The 27,216-nt window shown below is 38.6% G+C and overlaps 1 protein-coding gene across 13 annotated transcripts in view; it reads left to right on the top strand.

Annotated features, from left to right (window-relative positions):
• The window catches only part of Zasp52 (Z band alternatively spliced PDZ-motif protein 52), a 526,437-nt gene extending 505,133 nt beyond the window's left edge, over nt 1-21,304 (top strand). For 11 of the 13 annotated variants that reach the window (XM_067773276.1, XM_067773268.1, XM_067773267.1 and 8 more), the window contains 3 exons: nt 1,739-1,922; nt 20,265-20,504; nt 20,585-21,304. In XM_067773276.1, the coding sequence (XP_067629377.1) occupies nt 1,739-1,922; nt 20,265-20,504; nt 20,585-20,662 (502 nt within the window). In that variant the 3' untranslated portion in view covers nt 20,663-21,304. Of the gene's footprint in view, nt 1-379; nt 1,425-1,738; nt 1,923-20,264; nt 20,505-20,584 lie in introns of all 13 variants that reach the window. The other 2 variants (XM_067773271.1, XM_067773270.1) reach the window with 2 other exon arrangements.
• The last annotated feature ends 5,912 nt before the right edge of the window (nt 21,305-27,216 follow it).

Raw genomic sequence — 27,216 nt, forward strand, 5'->3', positions numbered from 1 at the left:
CAAATCATCGCTGCGGAAACAAAAACAGTACTATATTTTTCAGTACTGGTTCAGAGCATTTATAATAGTAAGAGTTCCCATTAACCTTTGATAACTTCTTAACCAAAAGCACACGGGCAAATATGGGTAAAAATAATAATAATTTAAAATGCAATAAAAAATTTGCAAAGAAATATTAAACTACTTTTAACGTCGCAGCAATAAATTATTAGTCATAATGTCATCTTGAAGAGCCTACAAGTTTTCAAGTTTTATACGCAGTTTGATTTGTTAATAAAATTATATTCCTAAGTTAATTCACCTCTCTTGCATGAGCCACTTAACCTCAATGTAATCCTTTGCTTGATGCCTTTGTGTTTTTGTTTTTTTAAATTTTCAGAGCTTTGCACTAAACTTACTAACGCTAACGCCACACAATCACACAAAACAACCTCAGAAATCAGTAAGGCTGCGTCGGACGTTCGTTTTTTGGAAGCGGCTCCGAAAAGTACTAGTGTGGCCACAGCCATGTTGGCCGACTCAATTGGCCATATTAATATGGGCGGTAAAATGGACAACTTTATGACAGAAGCGAGTAAAATTATATCCAACATGCTGGAAGCGCGATTGACCAACAATGACGACGCAATGGCGACATCTTCAAATGGCGGCAGTACATCCAGTTTGCGTAGCAACTGCAGTTCAAATCAATCAAGAAGTCCAATGATTTTTCGAAAGCGCTTTGAATTGAATGATTTTAAGAACGTCGATCCCACTGAGCCGGTCGCATTGAAACCAGTGGTTGCTATCAAACAGGTGCAGGACCAAAATCTACAAATTTATTCCTCTTCCATAATTGAAAGGAAGTCAGGAACACAAACACCATATAGAGAAGCAAATCCAATTTTACCAACTGGTATGCCTGCCAACCATTCCATGGGAAATATACTTGATTTCTGTGATAGTAATAAACAATTTTACACGTCCGCAGCTCAACCCATCAACTTGGCCATAAAAGCTAATGACGAATCTTCATCCGAAACAATTTCAGAAAGTGCAAAGAAAGATAGCTCAAACTATGATAAAAGTTCTCCGCACACAGATTTATGGACATCGACGGAAGTTATAGCCCAGCCTGAAATCGTGATATATCGCCAAAATATAGGCGGACAACGTAAATATCGGTCGACTCATCGAAGTGGAGAAATGTCAACTCATGCAATTGATCGGCGATCGTATATTGAGCCAAACGATCTTAACGTTAGTGATAGTGCCCGAGAGGGTGCCGCATTCAGCATTAGTGTAAAAGCTTTTGGTCCAAAAATAAAAAATAATGAGGTCATGTCAGATATAGTAATGTCGCCCGAAAATGAAAAAGTTGTAAGTCAATTACTAAAAGATGGTAAGCGTCCAATATGCTGCCAGTGCAATACCGAGATAAAAAAGTAAGTACACGTTGAACAATCAACCCTATCTCGACTGTCGACTGTCTGTTGACATATTTTATTGATCAGCGATAGCCTACAATCATACGGCACATTTGTATAGGGGGATTGACACTTAGCCACTTTGATCGAGTCGACTGTCGTGATAGCGGGGAATACATATTAAACATTCCATTGTTTTTTTGTTTTTTTATATATGTGATATTAAAATAACTTGATAACAACCTGAACCTAAAATGTTATGTTTTGTAAACACTAATATGCCATTAGACATTTTTTTTAACAAATAAATTTTTCTAATTTTTGTAACTCAGGGGACCTTTCATTACTGCATTGGGACGTATCTGGTGCCCAGAGCACTTCATTTGCGTGAACGCTAATTGTCGGCGCCCATTACAAGATATCGGCTTTGTCGAAGAAAAAGGCGATCTGTATTGTGAATTTTGTTTTGAGAAATACTTAGCACCGTCATGCAGCAAATGTGGAGGCAAAATTAAGGTAAATGTAATGCAAGATGCGACAATATATAATTAAATGTGAAACCAACATATTAATTTAAATTACATAAGTTAGGATGAACTGACAAGTCCGTGAAAGTCTTACATAGACTGATTGAGTCCATAGTGTTAGCAGAAGTTTTTCAACCACCAAACACCCTATCAAAATCTAGGATCTATGTTATAAAATTAACTTATATCTCGTAGTAAACAAGGCGAAATCCGTCTTTTCCGCGTCGCTGGTGAATCCGACGTTTGATGCGCCCGATCCTTCAAAGAGCAAATTGTTTGGAGGTATTTTCCATTTATGACAACTGCAACGTCAACTCCTTATGCAGCGTCCACAGCAGAGGTGACAACATCCCGCCCTCTTGCTTGGCCCTGCCAACTGATTTCCACAAAATTTTTGTGGAGTGTTATTGATGTTGATAGCCATTTGCTGGATATAGATCCGGTAACATGCTCCTTTAAGGTACTAGCTCGACCATCTCGTCATCCTCAGCTTGCGCTCTTTTTATACTCTCAGTTGCGTCGTTCGCTTATTGCCCATAGGGTCTAAACTTTCTACGAACAGCCCGAGTAGTTGCTTATTTAGCTAGAAACATGTACGTGTGTAAGTAATGTCATCTTCGCTCCTAGCTGATGATTACATATATGTGTGACACTTTCTCTTTCTTCTTCACTCTTAGCTGCTGATTACATGCATGTGAATTATTCTTTATGTATGTGTTCCTGCTTGCTTTGCTGTTGTTGTTCACTTATTTACGAGCAACATCGGGATGTATCCAAACTGCTAACATTCGCCCCAGCACGATAAATTCATATTTGTAACAGGATTCGCCTCGCATAGTAAGGTTGACGATTGGGTTGCTGTAAATTGTGCTTATCAACCCTTGAATTCCTAACCGATCCATCTAGTTAAGGCTGGATGGAATTACATTGAAGTAGGCTAGATTTACTTTTTTCCTTGCCAAAAACACTCTAATCATGCCTTGATATATCGCGTACATAACTTTATGTGATATCGGGAACATTACTGGATGCTCGACCGACATATATAGAGACACTATCCCTGTGACTGTCGTCACTCGTCGTTTTGGGATCAGCCGGAGTCTTGGTGTTACCTCCTTTTGGCCTCTCCGACAAAGCCGGAGTCACTTATTTGCGAGCAACATCGGGACGTATCCAAACTGCTAATATTCGCCCCAGTACGATAAATTCATATTTTAACTCACTTAACACAGTTAATATTCCAGCAATATCTCCTCATGAAGTTTTTTCATATTTAACGTCTTTGAAGGAATCTTACAAGCACGGTCCTGATTTAATTTCCCACTCGCTTTCTTAAAAATGCGCTGAAAACATTTATCACCCCCTAACTGATTTATTCAATCTGTCCCTAAATCGTGGAATTTTTCCGTGTGTAGAAAACTATAGAGGAATTGCAAAGTTGTCGGCCATCCCAAAGTTGTTTGAAGCTATCGTTACCAATCAGCTAACATTTTCCATTTCTACTTTGATTGTAGATCTGCAACATGGATTCTGTAAAGGCAAATCTACCATTACTAATCTACTTGAATTCACAACTCATGTTTCTAATGGATTTAGAGAAAATCTTCACAACGAAGTTATTTATACCGATTTCAGTAAAGCATTTCCACTCCTTACTTATCTAAAAGCTTAAACGGCTTGGTTTCCAACCTGGTCTAACCCAGTGGATCTAGTCGTATCTCTGCGGTGGAACGCAAAAAGTTATTTTTAAAAATACTCTTTCTAATGTCATTGATGTTCCCTCTGGCGTCCCACAGGGCAGTCATCTAGGTCCAATTCTGTTCTTGCTATCTATTAATGATATTTGTACCACAATAAAATATTCAAAAATCTTAATGTATGCCGATGATGTAAAACTTTTTAGGTCTTATGCGTCTATCGAAGAACGTCCCTTGCTGCAAGCGGATTTAAACTGCCTAGTTACCTGGTGCAACGTGAATTCAATGCCGCTTAACCTCAATAAATGTAAATGCATGTCCCTCTCTCGAAGATCTTTACCTCTTATGTAATTAATAATTTTTGTCTTAATCAGTAAACTATTTTGTGGACTGGGGAGTCACGATAGATGCTAAACTTAGTTTCAACCTTCATATTAATGGTACATAAGGCTAGAGGTGTTCTTTCATTCGTGAAACGGTGGTCCAAAGAATTTAGTGACACTTATGTAACTAAAGCACTTTTCACCACTTTAGTTAGACCGATACTAGAATACGAATCAATAGTCTGGAATCCTAAATATCGAGTTCATGCAGATAGACTTGAATCAGTACAAAATCACTTTCTACTTTTCTCTTTAAGAAATTTTCAGTAGAACTCTGCGTATAATCTTCCCCCTTATACTAGTCGGTTGGAGCTTATCAATCTTCCAAGTCGTAGAGAAACGCTAGGTGTAATATTTATGGCTAAACTACTGAATGGATTGATTTCTAGCCCAATTATCTTAAACGAAGTAAACTTTAACGTCCCATCACGAGTGTCAATACTTTACAAACCTCTTCTTTTGAGGCAGTGTAGAACTAATTTCGAATTAAAGGAACCTTTTAGGTGTTTGTGTCATGATTTCAACACTCATTCTAGTTCATTTCATATAACGGATTCCCTTTTTACCATAAAGAAGACTGTATTATCCTATCTTAACTTGTAGCAAAAATAAATAAAAAAAAAATTAAAAATTTACGTACTAAAAAGTTCACTTACTTAACAATGTAGTATACGCATAATTTCTAACTGTTAATTTTAATTCTCAGCTGATGATTTTTATTCTGTAGCTGAGCAGTTTCAGATCTCAACGCTTAAAAAACCTCCGCCTATCAACAATTCGACAAAAACAAATCCGCGCGTCATGCGGAAGCGCCCCTCGCGTCGGTTGGGCGGGCTTTGGAGGGTATTAATCCTTTGGGTATTAATATTACTATGTACTTTTTTCCTTGTCAAAAACACTCTAATCATGGCTTGATATATCGTGTACATAACTTTATGTGATATCGGGAACATTACTGGATGCTCGACCGACATATATAGAGACACTATCCCTGTGACTGTCGTCACTCGTCGTTTTGGGATCTACCGTAGTTTTGGTCTTACCTCATTTTGGCCTCTCCGAGAAAGCCGGAGTATAATATGTCCTACAGTTTTAGTTTACTTGTGTCAATATGGTTAACCTGACTCAAGGCTCTAGGATTGCTTCTTTAAATCTTTGAAAGCAGGCCATCTTCATTTTGTCGCCCGACGCATCTCGCTACTCGTTCCGGTGTAAGTACCGAAGGTTTCTCGCAGCGACATATCTTTACTGCCTCACTGGCTTATTTCCCATTTCAACAGCCCATCCTCTTGGTGCTTTAGGTCGACCAAGCGTTAGACAATTTCTGTAGCGCTTAAGATTCTGTTGGCCCTCTCTTCTCCTTCTTATCGACATGAAATGACTTTTTCCAAGCTCTTGATGTTGCTTTGCTTGAGCCCAGGACACGCCACGGCGGCCGTCTATCACCTTGGGTTAGCGAGGCATAATAGCTTTAATCGGATAACGTTGGGGATAATGGTGTTAATCGATGTCGATATAGACCTAAACTCCTAACATCAAGTTTATCAGTGTCGAAAAATATTTTAACTGGACCAGGCCGATCTGTCTGTCCGTTCGCCGTTAACGTTTCTGATAAAATCTGCTTTAGCAACTAACATCATGCTTTACCCACTATTACGAATCGTCAATTTTAAACATTACTCAACATAAACACTACATCCAATAAACTAATATTTTCTTGGCTCTGTAAAAACCTCTATCAGCAACATTTTTCATAAAAAAGCTCTATCTGACTTATTAATTGAGCTTAGAATTAAAAACTGTTCTGTACACACAACGGGATTTCTCATACTTCATATTATAAGGAATTTATAATATAGCTGTGAAAACGGTTTTGTTTAAAAAAAAATAAATGTAAGGCGCGATAACCTCCGAAGAGATCTAAGGCCGAGCTTCTCTTCCAATTTGCGTCGTGCTCCTCTTGATTTTCCCTACAAATTGGCCGGACGGGACCTACATGTTTTATGCCGACTCCGAACGGCATCTGCAAAGCAGATGAGTTTTCACTGAGAGCTTTTCATGGCAGAAATACACCCGGAGTGCTTGCCAAACACTGCCGAGGGGCGACCCCGCTTAGAAAAATTTTCTTCTAATTGAAAAATCTTATTTCTAAAATTTTTGATGTTGCTTTGCCCGGGAGTTGAACCCAGGGCATACGGTGTGATAGGCGGAGCACGCTACCCATCACACCACGGTGGCCGCGGTTTTGTTTGCTCTCCTTAAAAGCTGAGTTTTTTCTGATAGAAGGTATTGAATATAAGTCGACGTTATATTCTACCCAGCCCCTCTTTAATTTTTCCTACAAATTAGCGGGACATGTTTTCACTAAAAAGCTCTTCATGTTTCAAAATTTTTGATGTTGCTTTGCTTGGGACTTGTACGCAGGATATTCGGTATGGTAGGCGGAGCACGCTACCACCACACTACGGCGACCGCCATAAAATACTGTTAAAATTATTCGATCAACGGCAGAATTTATTAACCCAATTTCAATAAAAATTATTAAAAACTACGAGTAAATGTACTACATCCTCAATTTTTTTGAAGACGATATACCAACTAGCTAATCGGGAAAAATGTGGAAAAAATTGGTTTGACAGTTCTAACATCTATACTTTTTACCGCTTCTGTATAATAATGCGGAAGGGCGTAGATGCAAGCCCCAAAATGCCCATCCACATACTCGCGTGCTGTCGAGTTCTGCCAAGCCCTCACACCAATATCTACGCTAGTAAGGTTAATTTTAATTAGTTACAAGGTGTTATTGATCGTCATTTTCCACCTTTTTTCATGTGATAAAACTACTTCCCTGCAGAAAGAACTTATCAATTGGTAAAATTATTTAACTATTTTACATGGAGCCCGTTTCACAAAACCATTGTAAATTCACACTAGTGAAAAATATTGTAACGAATTTACTTGCAAATCCTCTTATTTGCAATCCTCTGCTAAGTTCGAATCACTAAACTGTTGAATAGATAACTCCAATTTGTAATAATACAAAATGGCCTTTATTAAAGTACTTCACAATAACACTCAAACTGTGCAACGAATATCTTGCTTAATAACCAAACTGATTGATAGCTCAAATGAAACTCTATTATTCAAAATAATACTGCTCTTGCTCGCTAGATAGCGTCTTAGTCAAAACTGCTTGACAACTCAAATCAAACTGAATTCCAGCGCCTCTACATCTGCGGCTTTTATACTCTCTGGTTTCCTCGTTCGCATCTTCTAGAATCTATTAGCATTGTCCATGAGCTCTCAAACTTTTCAGCTATAACTAAAATGGCACAATTTTATAGCTTCTCTCATACCCCATGCTTGTATGTGTGAGCGACACTCCCACAATTATAATTGCCTACATTTACGAGCATCTCAAATAAGATGTCTGCATATGGTTGTGCCTTGCTTCTCAGCTGCGTGTACCTACATATGTGTAGACATAATGATTGATTCGTTTATGTAGATACAAGTGACTGTGTGCTTTATTGTTGTTGTGACTTTATTTACTTAGCATCAGACTAGGGATGTGAGTATCACTTAGTGTCACTCATAATCGTCACACTGCCCTCCACCTAAGTCTGATCGTCCCGATCAGACAAATCTCCCGATCTAAACGCTACTAGCATCTCCAATTGAACCACTCTTCTACATCGAGGTATCCCAATGGTTCGTATGCGGTAGATGGTGTCACTGATCTTCTTCACAACTTTGTACGGGCCTTCCCAACTGCACCGAAATTTGGATGGAACACCTTTCTGTCGGTGGTGGTTGTATAGCAGTACCAAATCTCCCTCTCGGAAACCTTCTGAATTATTTTCCTTGTCGTACCTGTGTTTCATCTTACAACTCATTATCCCGGATCGTTCCCTCGCACTCTGCTGCTGAGCCAATGAACTCCTTCGTAGAGCTTGCGCTTGACTGATTGGTTTCGCATACTCAGCATCGTTCCCACGTTTCACAACAGTAGTGCGCTCTGGCTTGAAACTACCCTCGCTTTTTTTTTGGGAAATTCGTTGCTTCGGTGTTGTGCGTCCATTAGCTTTTGTCAATGCCGGTCTTTTCTCGCAGGTACTTTTAATTTCGCTTTATTTGGCCCATTCCATCCATCAACCTTTACCTTTGACTTTCGTGGCCTTTGTCGCCTTTTCTCCATCAGTACTCGATTACTGCTGAAACCTTTTTCCAAACTGAAGTTAAGTGGCACATCCTGGTTCCTATAGCGCATAATTTTTCTCCGCATATCGATCCTGATGTCATGGTCAACCAAGAAGTCCACTCCCAATATGACTTCATCAACGATCTCCGCCACAACGAATTTGTGTAAAACCATGACCTTCCCAATGAGGACTTTACATATCACTTCTCCCTGGACTTGGTTATACTCGCCTGTGACCGTACGCAACGTTGCTCCAAGTAACGGTTTTACTCTCCTGTTGACCAAGTCAGATCGGATCAAGGAATGAGATGCGCCCGTATCTACAGTCAGTACATGTTCTTTGCCATCCGCATTCCCTCTGACGGTAAGACTGCTCGATTTTCTACCAATTTGCAACACAGATATCACAGGGCATTAAATAGCTGGATCTAGCTCTCGATCTCTACCTCTTACTCGCTCTTGCTCATCTCCTCCAGCTTTGCGTTTACGGCCACACACATTGTTGGAACTACTAGGATCAAGATCGCAATGACGGGCAATGTGACCGGACTTCCCGCATTTGAAACATTTTATAACTTTTTCACTCCGCTTTTGCGATCCTTTCACCGCCTCCAATATTGCGTCTACCCACTCTGGCCTTTCTACCTCCACACGGCGTGCTTTGTAAACTGGCTTACACAGAAGCAATGCTGTTTCTTGAGTCAGTGCATGGGATACCGTTTCTGCAAATGTTGGTTTTGGGTTTGCGTATGTAGCTCGCTTCGTTTCCACGTCCCGTATGCCATTTATAAAACTCTGGATTTTTACCCTCTCGGTGTATTCCACGGGTGCGTCCGCATTTGCGAGATGAGCCAACCTTTCAATATCCGATGCAAACTCCTGATAAGTCTCATTCGCTCTTTGGGGACGGTTTTGCAACTCAATTTGGAATATCTGTTTCCTATGATCGCTTCCATAACGTCTCTCGACAGCGGCCATCAATGCTTCATAGTTGTTCCGCTCTCCTTCGGGAATCGTCTGTAGGATTTCGGCTGCTGGCCCTGTCAATGCCACGAACAGAGCTGCAACTTTATCTTCAGCATTCCAGTTGTTCGCTGCCGACGTCTTCTCAAATTGGAGCTTAAATACCTGAAATGGAACAGAACCATCAAACGTTGGGGATTTTACCTTCAGAGTAAACGTTGAAGTGATTGGACGGTTCAATTGTAACTCCTGAATCCGATCTTTCAAAGCATCTATCTCGGCCTCCATTTTATCTTGTCGACCACTGAACCCTTCCTGAAACTGCGTTAGTTTCTCTTCCATACGCGATTCTAGTTGTGCAGAGATCTGCGATGATACCTGTGCTGAAATTTGTGTCGACATTTCTGATATACGTGCCTCTAGTGCTTCAATTTTAGATGTTATTTCTGACGACATTTCTGAGATACGTGTCTCCTGTGATTCAATCTTCGCTGTTATACGGTTCTCCTGTGATTCTAGTTGTTTTTACATCTTGGGTGTTATGCGTGTCTCTTGGGATTCCATCTGTGATGACATAAACGTTTTCTGTTCTTCCAGTTGTGATGACATGTTGGTGGATATTTGTGATGAAATTTCTGTTATACGTGCCTCTTGCGCTTCCAGTTGGGATGCCAATTGCGACGACATTGATGCTACTGTCGATGTTTGTGCACATATTGCAGCCAATATCATGTTCAAGTCTGTGCTGGTAACCGTCTGCGATGTTTCGTTTTTCTTTTCAATTTTTGTTGTCTCCTCGCCATCAAGATGAAAGACATACTCTTCCACATCAATTCCTTCTGCTTCCATTGCCTCTCGTAGCCGTGCCTGAAGTTCAAGTTTAACGCCGCTTGTATTCAATCCACGGCTCTCCAACTCCTTCTTCAGTTGCTGGATCTTCAATTCACTGAACTTTGCCAGGTCCTTGTTGTCCTCTGGAATTTATTCAACAATTCCTCTTCTGACACCAATTGTAACGAATTTACTTGCAAATCCTCTTATTTGCAATCCTCTGCTAAGTTCGAATCACTAAACTGTTGAATAAATAACTCCAATTTGTAATAATGCAAAATGGCCTTTATTAAAGTACTTCACAATAACACTCAAACTGTGCAACGAATATCTTGCTTAATAACCAAACTGATTGATAGCTCTAATGAAACTCTACTATTCAAAATAATACTGCTCTTGCTCGCAAGATAGCGTCTTAGTCGAAACCGTTTGACAACTCAAATCAAACTGAATTCCAGCGCCTCTACATCTGCGGCCTTTTATACTGATTTCCTCGTTCGCATCTTCTAGAATCTACTAGCATTGTCCATGAGCTCTCAAACTTCTCAGGTATAACTAAAATGGCACGATTTTATAGCTTCTCTCATACCCCATGCTTGTATGTGTGAGCGACACTTACACAATTATAATTGCCTACATTTAGGAGCATCTCAAATAATAAATGGTTGTGTCTTGCTTCTCAGCTGCGTGTACCTACATATGTAGACATAATGATTGATTCGTTTATGTAGATACAAGTGACTGTCTGCTTTATTGTTGTTGTGACTTTATTTACTTAGCATCAGACTAGGGATGTGAGTATCACTTAGTGTCACTCATAGTCGAAACAAAATATTTCTATTCCACCATTGTCATACCAACGTGTCAAATAACAGCTCACAGGGAGAATGGCTGTCGCGAATGGCCAGAAAATCTAAGAAAGGTTGGTTTTTTGCTCGCATTGAATTGAATTGAATCGCCATGAGTTGCACATTTGTGTTTCAAACCAACTTTTCTATTAAGTGTGCTTATAAAAACTAAATATTAGTAATCATTAATTAAATCTAGTTAATAGAGAAAATATGAGCAGCCAGTGAAGCAAACTTATTTGAATATGTAAATAATGCAATATACCAGTCGTCTACTAAAATGTTTGAAAAATACTATTACGAATGTTAGCAACACTAAGGGGTACTGCAATCTCTATGCCGATGCTAAGCAGTGACGTGAATGCACATCAACAATTTAATCATTTTGTCTACACCTATGTACGTACACGCAGCTGAGAAGAGATGCACAAACACATGCAGATATCTTATCTGAGATGCTCCTAAAGGTATGCAAATATAATTGGGGAAGTGTCGCTCACACATACAAGCGCATGGGGTATGAGAGAAGCTATAGAAATTATACATCTGTAGTTGTAGCTGAGAAATTTATAACTAACTAGTAAGTTCTGGAATTAGAAAAGCCTAGAAATATGCAACGAGGAAATCAGACAGTATAAAAAGGCGAAAACAGTAGAGGCGAGAATCAGTTTCATTTAAGCTATCAGTCAGTTTGGTTATTAAGCAAGCTAGTTGCAAAGTATAAGTGTTATTGTGAAGTACTTTAATAAAGGACATTTTTCCATTATTCAATATTGGAGTTATTTATTCAACAGTTTAGTGATTCGAACTTTGCAGAAGGTTGCAAATAAGAGGGTTTGCAGTAAATTCGTTACAATTGGTGTCAGAAGTGGGATTGTTGAATAAACCCCGAAGACTTCGAATACAACATGGACATGCCAAAGTTAAGTGAATTGAAGATCCAGCAACTTAAGAAGGAGTTGGAGAGCCGTAGATTGAATACAACCGGCATTAAACTAGAACTTCAGAACGACAAACGACAGGCAATGTAATTAGAAGGAATTGACGTGGAAGAGTATGACTTTCATCTTGATGGCAAGGAAATAACAAAAATGGAAGAGACAGTTACGCAGACAGTTACGAGCACAGACCTGAACATGATTTTGGCTGCAATATCTGCTCAAATATCGACAGTGTCTTCTCAACTGGAATCGGAAGACACACGTTTAACATCCAAGATGGAAGCACAGGAGGCACGTATTTCAGAAATGTCATCGCAAATGTCATCTCAACTGGAATCGCAAAAGACAGATATAACATCTCAACTGGCATATCAACTGGAAGAACAAAAGACAAGTATACCAACTGGATTCACAGGAGACACGTATAACATCTAAGATGGAAACACAGTTAGAAGAATAGAAGACATATATGGCTGAGCAGTTGAAAGCACAATAATCTCGCATATCTTAGCAACTGTCAGAACAAGAAGCAATGGTATCATCAAAACTGGAAGCGCAGGATGCAAAAATCGCTCAATTTCAGGCAGAAGTCGATGATTTGAAAGGTCGTATGGAGCAGTTACATCTAAATCGCCCAGCTGTTTCAGCAAGCAATCCGAAGGTAAAGACACCATCCTTTAACGGTTCTGTTCCTTTCCAGGTCTTCATGCTACAGTTTGAGAAGACCGCAGCAGTGAACAATTGGAATGCGGAAAATAAAGTTGCTGCACTTTTCGTGGCATTGAAAGGGCCTGCAGCGGAAATCTTATAGATGATTCCAGAGTACGAACGGAACAGTTATGACGCATTCATGGCTGCTGTAGAACGACGTTATGGAAGCGAGCATAGAAAACAGATATTCCAAATAGAGTTGCAAAACCGCTACCAAAAAGCAAATGAGACATTGTAGGAGTTTGCTTCAGATATTGAAAGATTGGCTCATCTTGCAAATGCGGACGCACCCGTGGAATACACTGAAAGGGTAAAAATCCAGAGCTTCATAAATGGCATACGAGATTTGGAAACGAAGCGGGCTACATATGCGAATCCAAAACTAACATTCGTAGAAACGGTATTACATGCTCTGATTCAGGAAACAGCGTCGCTTCAATGTAAGCCAGTTTTCAAAGCACGCCGTGTGGAAGTAGAAAGGCCAGAGTGTGTAGACGCAATATTGGAGGCGCCGAAAGGATCGCAAAAGCGGAGTGAAAGAGTTATCAAATGCTTCAAATGCGGGAAGCCCGGTCACATTGCACGTCATTGCGATCTTGGTCCTGGTAGTTCCAACCTGGGTGGCCGTAAACACAAAGCTGGATGAGATGAGCAAGAGCGTGCCAGATGCAAAAATCGAGAGTTAGCTCCAGCTATTGAATGTCCTGTGATATCTGTGCCACAAATTGGAAGGAAATCAAGCAGTCTTACCGTCAGAGGGAATGTGGATGGCAAGGAGCGTGTACTGACTTTATATACGGGCGCATCTCATTCCTTGATTCGATCTGATTTAGTCAACAGGAGAGTAAAGCCGTTACCTGGAGCAAGGTTGCGTACGGTCACAGGCGAGTATAACCAAGACCAGGGAGAAGTGATATGTGAAGTCCTAATTGGGAAGGTCATGGTTCTACACAAATTCGTTGTGGCGGAGATCGTTGATGAAGTCATATTGGGAGTGGACTTCTTAGTTGACCATGACATCAGGATCGATATGCCAAGAAAGATTATGCGCTATGAGAACCAGGATGTGCCACTTAACTTCAGTTTGGAAGAAGTGTTTAGCAGTAATCGAGTGCTGGTGAAAGAGATCCAACAAAAACCGCAAAAGCAGAATATCGGGCAAGGGTTGATGGAACGAATGGGCCAAACAAATCAAAACCGAAGGTACCTGTGAGAGAAACACTGGCATTGGAAAGCCCTAACGGACGTACTAAAACGAAGGAAATAATTTCGCAGAAAGAATGCAAGGGTTGTTTCAAGCCAGCGCACACTACTATTGTGAAGCGTCGGAACGATACTGATTATGCAAAGCAAATCTGTCGAGCGCAAGCTCTACGAAGTAGTTCATTGGCCAAACAACAGAGTGTGAAGGAACGACCAGGGTATTGAGTAGTACGATGAAACACAGGTACGATGAGAACAATAATTCGAAAGGTTTCTTGGCGGGAGATTTGGTACTGTTATACAACCCTCACTGGCGTAAAGGTGTTCTATCCAAATTTTGGTGCAGTTGGGAAGGCTCGTACAAAGTTGTGAATAAGATCAGTGACATCATCTACCGCATACAAACAATTGGGAAACTAGGAAGTAGATGCTAGCAGGGTTTAGATCGAGAGATTTGTCTGATCGGGACGATCAGAATTAGGTGGAAGGCAGTATTACGAATGTTAGCAACACTAAGGGGTACTGCAATCTCTATGTCGATGCACATCAATAATTTAATCATTTTGTCTACACCTATGTACGTACACGCAGCTGAGAAGAGATGCACAAACACATGCAGATATCTTATCTGAGATGCTCCTAAAGTTATGCAATTATAATTGGGGAAGTGTCGCTCACACATACAAGCGCATGGGGTATGAGAGAAGCTATAGAAATTATACATCTGTAGTTGTAGCTGAGAAATTTATAACTAACTAGTAAGTTCTGGAATTAGAAAAGCCTAGAAATATGCAACGAGGAAATCAGACAGTATAAAAAGGCGGAAACAGTAGAGGCGAGAATCAGTTTCATTTAAGCTATCAGTCAGTTTGGTTATTAAGCAAGCTAGTTGCATAGTATAAGTGTTATTGTGAAGTACTTTAATAAAGGACATTTTTCCATTATTCAATATTGGAGTTATTTATTCAACAGTTTAGTGATTCGAACTTTGCAGAAGGTTGCAAATAAGAGGGTTTGCAGTAAATTCGTTACAATACTATTGAGCAACCGATTAAAGTAATCGAACGGGGATTTTACAGAAGATCCCAGCTCTTTACTATCGTCAAGGTTTTTTTTCAAACAAATTCACAATGCACAAAAAATATAAGTCTTTTAAAACACGTAAACATCTTCTGAGAAGAAATATTTTGTCAGAACAAACTCACTTGTATTATAAGACTTGTATGTCTGTAAAACGTGAGGAAATATTTTAGTAATAGTTCAACAGACATGACTCTGGCTGACTGACTCGTGAAAATCAAAACGAGTTTGATTTTGACGGCGAGTCAACATGTACACAGCTGACTCGCGAGTCAGATGCACCGTGTGACTCTGACTCACTCTGTATAGGCCCTATAAGTCAGAAAATGATGTGTCAAAAGGATAAAATACATATGTATGAATAAATCTTTTTCTTCTCACGCCGTATTTAGGGTAATTTCTTAGAATCTGGCAAGTTCTAGGAAATTTCAAAAAAATTTGCAAATAATTTTTTGCTTCCTATGCCCGGCTACATACTTAGATATGAAACTGTTAAAGATGGACTAACTTATTGTTAGACTGAAATTAGTTTACTAGTAGTTAGTTGCCAAGTAGTGTGAAAATAACCACCTCTGATTGTATTTCAGCCTATGCTATACAAAAAGCTAACTTCTGATGCTTGCTTTCTATTTGCCGTATTTTTTTATTATACTGAATAGCAGCAAACCTTCTTGGAATCCATCAAAAACCTCGCTTGAACAAATGACTCTTCTGATCTTCACAGATAATGTTCAAAATAGGATTAGATCTACACCTTAAACACATTCTCCTGTTTATGTCTTAGCCAATTCGATATCGATATATTCTACGACCACATAGCTTTATATAAATATGATTGTTATTATTATTAGGCTTCGATGCAGTGCGGCCTTTAGTAAGATCTAATTTGGTTGACCTTTCAACCCCTTACTATATTTTATACATCTTCAGGCTTTCACTCCATATCATAGCGGAACTATACAAGGTGGCAGCACGGGACAGCTGATTTGTACTTTTTTATTTGATTTGTTACATAAACTTGCGGCGCAGTACGATTTTTAGTCCATCGAATTTACAAAACAAAGTACATGTAGGTATGTCCAGGGCCGTAGAGAGAAAATCCGGGCCCGGGACTAAACAATTTACGTGTCCCCTATAAAAAAATGACGTCTCATTCATGAGTCATTATTGATGGATTACATCAAAAAAAAATTTGCCACATCAACTAAATGATTTTTGGACTAAGAGCTGATAATAAACTTAACACAGAATATTTACTATTTATACTGTTTTATTGCAACGTAGAAATAAAATTCTCTTTTAACAGTCACATATTGTTTCAAAAAATCTTTTCTAGTTATGTATGTATTTGGTAACATCTTAGAACATTTCTGATAAATATAATGATGATTATAAATTTTAATTATTCAATATAGAAGGTTCGGATATCAAAGTGGCTTTTCTTACTTTTTTCGCTGCAAAATTTTTTATAATAATGTCAAAATTTAACTGTCTTTCCAAAACGGATTCAACCTAAATGGTGGCAAGTCCTGAAACTCGCTCTTGAGATGAACACGATATATGAAGGTTTTTGATTCTTGCAAGGACGCTGAAAAAACGTTCTGCACTAGCTAGTGACAGGTATAGTGCAAAAGATACGTTAAGCAACACAAATGTTGGGGAAAATTGTATACAGATTTTGAACATAGATGGCATTTAGCAATTCCAATGCTGACAGACCATTATCAAAATTTGCTTCGTAAATGTGTTTAAAGTGAATTATTTCGCATTCTAAGCTTTGAGAAACGTTCGATTTGTATTTTTCGACAAATTTTGCTGCGCCGCCCGAACCGTAGTTTCATCCATGTCTTCAAAAAGTAAAACGTCTCGTTCAAATTTCTCATTGCTGCAAATCGATCAGTAATGCCGAATCAACGATCACGAAGGATGTAGTTTTTAAAATGAGACTCAGGATCATCCGAATCATCTCATTTCCATTATCTTCAAAACGTCTTTTGGGTTTTCTCTTTCGAATGTCCGGAAACTTTGGCGAGATGTTCAATTGAATAACAATTGTTTTGCACTCGTTTAAAATTGTCTCCAATTGGTTCCTGATCAACTTCAAATCAGCTTATAAGGCTAGGGTTTTCTCTTTCGAATGTCCGGAAACTTTGGCGAGATGTTCAATTGAATAACAATTGTTTTGCACTCGTTTAAAATTGTCTCCAATTGGTTCCTGATCAACTTCAAATCAGCTTATAAGGCTAGATGTCGCGATGCCCCCCATAAAATCAGAAAACAAAAATTCAGAAACACATTTTTTCAGAAAACAATAGTCAAAACCCTTTTTCAGAAAGACAAAATTCAGAGGCCAAAACTCAGAAGTCCAATCTCAGAAGTTAAAATTTCAGAAATCAAATTGCAGAAGTCAAATTTCAGAAGCCAAATTTCAGAAGGCAAAATTCAGAAGTCAAAATTCAGAAAGTAATCAGACGACAGAAAAAAACATTAAATTTTTCTCAAAATTCAGAAACGTTTATTTATTTTGAAGGAATTATTTATAAAGGAGTAGTAAAATCTAAAATTTTATATTGTGTGCAATAGCAAGCATGTAATTAATTAAACCTTTTCGCGTTTATCCTTTTGAAATGAATTTACAATATTAAAAAACGAAGTCTTTATATTTTATCTTGCGTTTCCGATATGGCTTGCCTGCAGCTGAAAATTGCTGCAGTTTTGTTTCTGTTATTGCATGTTCGGTTTTATATTTTATTTATGAAAATAAATATGTTAGGGTGTGTCCCAAACGCGCTTCGAATGAAGTTGTGCTACCTTTCGATATAATTATTTGTACGGGCTTCACCCAATTTGGTGATATTATACATATTCCATAATTCGATTGGATATAACGCCTTCTTTCGACGTTGCTGTGTTCCAGGCTGAAAAAAATTTCAGAAATCAAAATTCAGAAAGTAATCAGACAGCAAAAAAAAAATAAAATTTTGCGCAAAATTTGACTTCTTAATTTTGACTTCTGAATATTGATTTCTGAAATTTTGTTTGCGGATTTTTGACTTCTGAATTCTGGCTTTCTGAAAAAAGGGTTCTGACTAATGTTTTCTAAAAAATGTCTTTCCAAATTTTTGTTTTCTGAATTTATGGGGGGAACCAGATGTCGGACCTCATTATCTATGGTGGCGTCTCTAGTTAGGAGTACGACGTTTCTTTCATTAATGGTAGTCAATATTTTAAACCAAATTGAGGACAGCAAGATACATTCGAACTTGTTGATGTACTTGAGAATGCCGGTAATATCTCCGTATGCTTGTGCAGTCAAATTTAGCTCAAGTAATGCGTTTAGTGCTTGTGTTAACCCTGGAACATGGTTTGCGAATAGTCTAATTGCCTCAATTCTAGCCGACCACCTAGTACCTGAAAGACTGGGAAGAGAGCTCGGTACATTTTTTGAGGATGTTAATTTGTTGTTTTCGAACTGAAATGGAGGTAGCGCAAAATGAACGTAGTCTGTTCAACGTGGCCAGCATCAGGCATAGCATCAACGATATTAGCAAAATTATTGGCTGTCTTGCGTTGATATAATATATTTTCCCCCACGTGTTTTGCACAAATTTCTATAAACTCGTTCTGAATGTCTGGGGAAAGATAGTGAACTTGTAAACGTTTGTGTTGCTGTTGTGAAATCCTAACTTTATCCAAATTATCTCTAAGTATCGGATCATAATGGCTAATGAGATCTTAGATGCCCAAAAAATTTCCCTTGTTTCGTTCACCAAGATATATACTTTCGCCTCTTTCATCCAAAAATAAAATAGCGTCCAAAATTCTATATAAAATGTCTTTCCACTTTGGAGTTTCAGTGACTAGCTGGTCATTGATAAGTGTATCAATTGTAGCCTCCTTTTGAATTAGATTTTGTAATGATCGCCAATGAATATAACATTTAATGTGGTCTTGAGTATTTTCGGGTGCTGGCAATTTATCGTATAGCTTCTTCCACACCTGCAATTTCGAATATCCGCCAGGACAACAAATTTTAATTAATCGATTTAAGGTATTGGTGCTTAACAGACGACATGATAGGCAATAAAAGTATTAGTACTGGCACTCCACACCAACCAGTCACGCTCCACTTTCTCTCCATTTGGCAAGATTCTGTTTAACAACGAGGTCGGAAATGCCTCGTCATGACAATAACGTGGAAAAATACACTTTTGATGACCTCGACGAATTATTTCGTTGACTTCTTCAGATCGCAAAAACTCATTATTCGCGGTACCGATGTCGAAGTCGTTTAAATAATCTGGACTTTGATACAGAGTTGGTGGTATTGTTGGAAGACTTTTTGAAGATGAACCTTCATCAGAGTCACCACGAAACTTTACGATTTCGGATTCATGTAAACATACATTTTTGTTTGATGTTTTTATTGTCTCCTCACTGTTCGAAGGCCCAGTCAAAAAATAATTATCAATAATCGAATCGGATGCGGAACCTGAATGGTTTTGAGCCAGCTGCCAAATGAAATATATATTCTTAAATTTTAAGGAAAAGGACTTTTCAAAATATTTTTCACACTTCACTATAATATAAAAACGAAATACAGATATTCGTTGCTTTTGAAATTCGGCTTAAAAATTACACATGGAACAACTAAAGACTCTCCTGAATTAAAAAAAATTTCTTTGTACCTCTAAATCGCGGGCCTCCTCAGAAACTCTCTACTCTTATTCCTGCAAGTTAAAGAAATTAGGCTTATATTTGCCCTGGACAGTCATCTAGTATTGCATAGAATGCTTTATTTTCCACTTATGGTTTCTCTAGTGTGTACCTTTGTCAGTCCACAAAGAGGTTCTGCACCATATAATGCCGCTAAAGCACCTGCTTGCTCATTGCGTATATGTTCCTGATGGCCGGAAACCCATCATTGAAAACCCCTGTTTGAGGCTCCCAGAATATTTAGGACTACAATGCATTCAATCACTAGCTTAGAAGTAGTTCTGTAAGACTGAAAGGCACGAAGAACTGACTGGATGTTTGCCATAATAAGAATATTCCTCGAGGTTAAACCTCTCCGTAGACATTATCTACCGCAAAACTTCCTTTGCATGGATTCCCTAAATGTTTCCACTCTTTAGCACAGAAATATTTGAAAGTGTTGCCTCTTTCTCTATTAGAATATGGAAGGGTGGTAATCGCACTAAGGCACTAAGTGCATCAGCAGAGGATGTTTTCTTGGTTTTTTGATTGCTGTACTTTGCTTCCTCCAAATTAGGGAAGCATGGGTGAATGTGGGGAGATAGTCCCTATGTTTTGCCATGGAGTAAAGTGCATTTTGTTTTTTTTTTTTAAGTGCAGGCGAAGAAAGCTCTGGTTGCTTTGTTTAAGGTAGCATCGAGCACGTCAGTTAGATTGTTACCATCGCGACATTTGGTCTAAAACTTCTGCTTAATACTTTCTGTTTTATCTTTATTAGGGAGACTGCTTGAATGCCATTGGCAAGCAATTCCATCCAGAGTGCTTCACTTGTGGTCATTGTGGCAAACTATTCGGCAATACACCATTTTTCTTGGAGGACGGCAAAGCCTACTGCGAGGCTGATTGGAATGAACTTTTCACAACCAAGTGCTTCGCTTGCGGTTTCCCTGTTGAGGCCGGTGATAGATGGGTTGAAGCGCTGAGCCACAATTATCACAGCCAATGTTTTAATTGCACAGTAAGTTCCTGATATTCGACTTGATGCTCAATATATTGAATTTATGTATGTATGTTTACTAACATTTCATTATTCTGCAGTACTGCAAACAAAACTTGGAAGGCCAGAGTTTCTACAACAAGGGAGGCCGTCCTTTCTGCAAAAACCATGCGCGCTAAAGCAAAATCACATTTGCTAGCACATCAGGGATAACGCAAACATATTACAATACTTGCAGTAAAAATAATTAGCCAATCAAGAAAAAATGTACTTATGAATTATGTTATTATTAGCTAAAAACTAAATAAAAAAATGTAATTAAATTAAAAAAAGCATGGACGCCTATCGAATATACTATATAAATGTTATACCGCTCCAGCTTATCCAGAGACTTGGAACGAAATACATATTTCATCCTTAAATGTTAAGTTTTTATTTTACATCTAACCCAAGTCAGAAATATTTTGTAACTTTAAAAGTATATAACTTTTGTTGATTGTGAGTACGTATTCGGCAGACTTATAAATTTTAACAAATTATTTCAATTCAAATGGAAGCGAATGCCAATTGTCCTGTTCGATCGACATTCTCCAAGCACAAATGAATGTCATTCTGTACATATGAATGTAACATCAATATCTACATATTTTATTAATTGTATTGTAATTGTAATATGACAGTAAAATCTCTTAAACTGTAATCCCTTTTATTGAATTGAATTGTAACCTTTTTAAAATCATTACGTTTAAGTTTTATGTCCTGGATGAGGAGAAAATGTGATGTTCCTTCATCAGTAAATAAATTTATTTGAAAGTCTATAATACTTGTTTATGTATGAAGCTGCTGATGCCATCGAATAAACTGAAATATTTTCTCGTTCAATAATCACCGTGCTTAAAAAGGTTATAGTTATACTAGTTTCGACGTTTATGCCGATTATTTTATTGGCGGCGGCGGCGTAGGATTCACAGTATACCGGCGGTGGCGGTAAATAAAATGATTTCCTTTTTTAAAAAGGAACATACAGGAAAGGTTTTGTTTGCTTGTATTTAGGGAAATCGACGTTTTGGTTATTTGGGACTTCCTGGTTCTATACACTAATAAAGGTTCTATATACTGGAGTAACCGGTGTTTTTGCCAGGACAAATGGCTGATATTTCAATGTAACGCGGCTCAATTTCTCTCCATTTCATTCACTTACTCCAAGGAGGCTTCGAACCCAACCCGGTCCTAGAGACTGGTACTGCTGCGTCTGCCGAAATAAAACACAAATACCTAAAATGGTCTCACTTTTGTCTCTATTCCTGGTGCAAAGCTTAATTTCACCGTTATGTTATGGTCTAACTCTTAATAATCACCGTCAACGCGATTTCTTTAAATCATTGTTGGCTCCTTACTGTTCCCGCCTGACTTAGTGCCGCTATTAATGCACTATTAATAGTCTTGATTCGGGGTTCACAGTTTGAATTATTAGCATTAATGCTGGGCTTTTTTTCATCGCGGCAAAGGATCCCTACAGCTTTTTCGGCTGTTTCTAAGAGCTACAACTTCCGAAGTTCGCACAGTAGCAATTCCGACCACCAGTCGCTACCGCGTCTCCTGGCCCTCACACCGTATGCCAGCACAGAACCTATAGGACTGGGACATCGAATTCACACCTTCGTCGACGTCATTTTCCCAGAAGCTCAAGGTGTAGCGACGAAGCTCTGGGTGTAAACTATTCGAATTGCCAGAGAAATGCCTTGAAACGTTAAAGAGTAACTATTCGGCCATGGATGCCGTCCTCGAAATCATAAGTTGTCTGTGGGATGGGTGAAAATCCTATAATCCTCGGAGACTCTACATAATTTCAATTTTACAAACACTGTGCTTCTTTATGCTAAACCTGTGTAGGACCCTTTATACAATTTTTATACTCAGCTGAGAAGAGCTCACAGATTATATTAATTTTGTTCGCATAACTGTACCCCGTAACGGCATAAACTTATCGATAGATTTTATATATCAAAATGATCTAAGCGAAAAAAGAAATTCATTTAGCCATGTCCGCCCGTCCGCCCGTCCGCCCGTCTGTCCGTCTTTCCGTAAACACAATAAATTTACTAAATTTTGAGGTATCTTAATGAAATTCGGTATGTAAGTTCCTGGGCACTTATCTCAGATCACTATTTAAAATGAATGAAATCGAACTATAACCACGCACTTTTTCGATATCGAAAAATTCGAGAAACCTAAAAAGTGCGATAATTCATTACCAAAGACGGATAAAGCGATGAAACATGGTAGGTGGGTTGACCTTATGACGCAGAATATAAAACTAGTAAAATTTTGTACAATGGGCGTGGCATCGCCCACTTTTAAAAGAAGGTAATTTAAAAGTTTTGCAAGCTGTAATTAGGCAGCTGAGTATGTAATGTTCGGTTACACCCGAACTTGCCTTCCATACTTGTTAAAAGTTTGCAGACGTTTAAATTCGTAGCATAGATTTCAATATTCTTTGTTAAACCAAAACGTTATTTTAAAGTGAGAGTCGACCAACTTTAAGTTGAAAAATGTTAATGGTTTCACGTTCAGTCAAAAATCGTTTTTCCCGGCGTTATGAATACTACGTTAGGGTAGTAGCCGGTCATTTGTTCGATTGGCTTGTGAAAGCTTTGGCCTTATCACTTTGAGTCTTCTTGGAAACGTTTGAGCCTCACCTGGTAAATATATTTGCTTACAAATTCACATTTGTAACAGGAGCCGTAACGTGTAGGTGATATTTAAACTTGGTTTGGATAGGCTATAACCATGATGATTCACTCCAAGGGACTAGGTTGGGATAGGGCTGGCAAATTTACGAAATTCCAAGTCGGGAGACTTAGGCATGGGTAATGATCAAGTGTGAAAATTGAAATAAACGTTTCAAACGCTAGTTCATAGTTTTGCAAATAAAGAAGAGCTTTGAATACAAGTGCAAGAGATTTTTCAAATCCTTCATATACGTATATCTTCAACTTCAGTATGAGGTGAGAATCATTTCAAATGGGTATTTAAACCCCGCGGAGCCTCCGATTGGCAGCCCTGGCTTGGAGTAACTGTAGACCAATTGTGTCCGAAAAGAGATTAATCTGTGGTAACAATTTTTAAGAAATAGTATACAATTTTTTTGCCGGGATACAAACGTACAAACTCAAAGTGCTTCCAAATGCGTATTTCGTAATAATAGCCGTGTTTTTTTACACGTAAACGTCTATACGCTTAAACTTTATATGGACTGCTAAGCGTCCAACTTTTATTACACCTCTGAAATTGCTGCGCATAAAATGTGTACTACTAGATTTCAATACGCATTATACTCAGATGTAACTGAAATATGTGTCTTTGTTTGTTTCACCCTCTACACTAATTCTATGTATTCTATGTGTGTCCACAATTCATCGCAACTGATTCAGCTATATGTTATACCCTATGGCCATCAGAGGGTTGTGTCTCCGCTTTTCGGTATACCCTGCGCTGTAGCTCTAGTTATTTAACCACTGCCGCTAGATGGGTCTCCTAAGCATTATCTAAGCGAGGATAGGCGTTTTTTTCACGCGCAAACGTAAACGTATACGCGTGTATAAAAAAAACACGGCTAATATAATAACTTGGTGAAATCGGTAATGCAAAAATCCGATTGTATGTTGAGCGGCTGTTTTTTTAAATAAATTTTGAACCGTTAAACAAATTACATTAAATTTCGCAATTGGATTCCTATAAGTGGCTGTGATGTGCATTCGGCCTAGATGGTAGAAAATATATGCAGTAACGCGCTGAGCGCCGCCGTCACCGCGCCGATATTTCCGACATTCGGTGACGGCGTGCGCAAACCGAGAAAAATCGTTTATCGTAAAGTAAAATATTATATCCGTTACTGGCGGTCCAGCGTTTATAATGTAAACCGAATTATATATGTATATATGTACTCAAAGTTACATTTAGGGCCATAGACAGGGCCGCAGAGAGCCGAGCCGGGCCCCTGGGACAGTTCGCGTTTACGGGCCCCCTAAAAAATAAACTCAATCCAGTAAAAAAAATAACATAACATACATAAATTCTTCAATTCACATTGTCAGTTTTATGTCATATAAAATAAGATTTACTGGAGCACTTACATACATAAATGAAATGTTAGATTTCATTGTTTGATTTGCTTACATTATCTTTTTCTAAATATGTACATTTTAAGAGCTTGAATCAGCCAAGGAAAACCTTCCGTGCTTTTTTGTCTGCGAATATGGAAATTAGCGATTCAAAATGCTGCGAGCAAGGCTGGACTCCAACGCCAATGCTCCAAGGCTTGTCAAGCGATTTTGGCTCATAGTAGAACGTAAACAATTTTTCACGCGAAACAATAGACCAAAAAAACGCTCCCCTTCAGCCACACTGACTGGAAGTGTGCAAAATATTCTTAATGCTATGCAGATCTTAGGAAATAATACTTCCATCTTCAAGTCATGAAATTTGTTCAGAAGTTGAAATGGTGGCAGCGAATCACATCCATCAATAGTTGAAGCATTTTTGACAGATAGCGCTTATAAAATTGTGTCAAAAACGTTTATCTAACTCAAAATCACATTTTATTTCGACTATGACTATGCCCCATAGTATTTGATTGGATGCTTATGATTTTAGTTCAGTGATTTTCAATTTTAAAACAATTTTTTGTAGCAACAAAATATCTATGTATCTATGAAATCCTAGTTCGAGTACTGTCAATATTGCTTTGCCTTTCCGGGCCCCAAAAACCTTCCGGGTCCTAGGGCAATTGCCCTGTATTTTTTAAATTAAAGGGTTAATATAATAAATAAATAAATATTGTTCGCCCACCGGATTAGGAATCCTGGGAACCAAACTGGTCTTTCGATACAGCTCTTAACATTGTGGGCGGGTTTTAGCAGTCAAGTGCTAAGGTAAAGAATTAAATAAGTTTTAATTGTTTTCATCTTTATTTCTGTATATGGCCACTCTGAGTAAAAACCGTCAAAAAATTTCGCCCGGCATATAACTTGAGAAGTCAGTGCCCGGTGCGGCATTGTGTTTACAACTTAAATTTGAGTTTTTGAAAATTTTTTTGGCAGTTATTTCTTTGGCAGCTCTGGATATATTGAAATTGAAAATTTTAAAATGAATTTTAAGCTACTTCGTTTTCTGCCGTCCATAGCAAAAATGCAGTAAAGTTTGCTTACTGCCTTTTATAAATTGAGATGCAAATAAATTTCTGCTATTATAATTTACTCATTAGATACTAGAGATATACGCCGCCGCCGAATGTCGAAACTAGTGGCGCGGCGGCGGCGGCGGCGTCCGGCACGCTACTATATTTTCTACTCGTTTAAGACTGTTTAGGCCATTTAATGTTCAAGTCGAAAATTGGTCGGATATGGTCGAAAGTGGCATCAACGGATGCGCATCACTGCCAGTTATAAGAAACTAATTGCGAAATTTAACTCTTTCTGACTGTTAAAAAGTTATTTAAAAAAACAGGCGCTTTCGATCTCAGCTTAACACGGACTTTGCATTACCCAATTCACCAAGTTTAAAACAAAACAAATTACCCATAAAAGGTGCCGATTTCTTTAAAAATGTTATATTGCGATTGGCTGAAAGAATGCGCGAAATCAGTGATGGAAAATCCTTTAGTAGATTCTAGGGGCATAAACACTGCTTTGTAATGACTGTTACCTCATACTTAAGTTCGCGATATATGTAGGTATGAGAAGGGTTTGAAAAATCACTTGGTCTTAGATTCTTCAAAACCTTTAACACCCAATTCTCCCGGTTTGAAATTTCCTAAAGTTGGCTGCCCTATCTAAAACTAGTCCCTTGGAGTGAATCACATTGATTATAACCTATCAACTAAGCTTACGTGAAGTGAATATGTAGGCATATATATTTACCAGGTGAGGCTTCACTCAAAGTTTTGAAGATTTCCCAAGACAATCGAACTAATGACCGTGCGTACTACTACCCTATCATAGTGGCCAGTCGAATTAGTCTGAAAATTGAAGCTACGCGGTCATCCTAATGAGCTCTTATATCATAAAGCCGATAAATAGCAGTTAACATCTTTCAACTTAAAACGATTTTCACCCGTGAGTTGCGCAATGACATCCACTTAGACTGCTTATTGGGCGGTATTCTTGGCCGAATAGTCACTCTCTAACGTTTAAAGGTGCTTCTCTGGTGTAGCTCGGCAGCATAGCGCGACAAAAACATCCGTTAGAAAGTCTTCGGAGCTACACCTAGAGCTTCTAGGAAACTGACGTCGATGAAGATACATATGAGTTCGAAGTCGCAGTCCTATAGCTTCTGTGCTGGTGAGGGTCAGGAGGCGTGGTAGCGACTGGTGATTGGGATTGCTACTGTTCTCGCACATCGGGAATTGTAGCTCTTAATCATGAGTATTAATAGACCATTAATAGCAACCGTAAGTCATCTTTGTGCGTGACCGTCAAGGAGCCAAAAATGATTTAAAGAAATTGTGTTCGCGACGATTATTAGGAGTTAACCCCAGGTGAAACTACGGTTTGCACGAGATATACAGGCAAAAGTGTGACCATTTTATGTACATATCTCTATTTCTTTTCAGCTGACACAGCAGTTTTAATTTCAAAGACCAGGGTTAGGTTCGAAGCCTCTCTGGAGTAAGTGAACGAGGGACAATCCCCCGCAAGGAGCTACTACTGAAATTTTTTTAACGATCTGCGAG

Source organism: Eurosta solidaginis, chromosome 3 (genome assembly GCF_040869045.1).
Source record: "Eurosta solidaginis isolate ZX-2024a chromosome 3, ASM4086904v1, whole genome shotgun sequence".
NCBI lineage: Eukaryota > Metazoa > Arthropoda > Insecta > Diptera > Tephritidae > Eurosta > Eurosta solidaginis.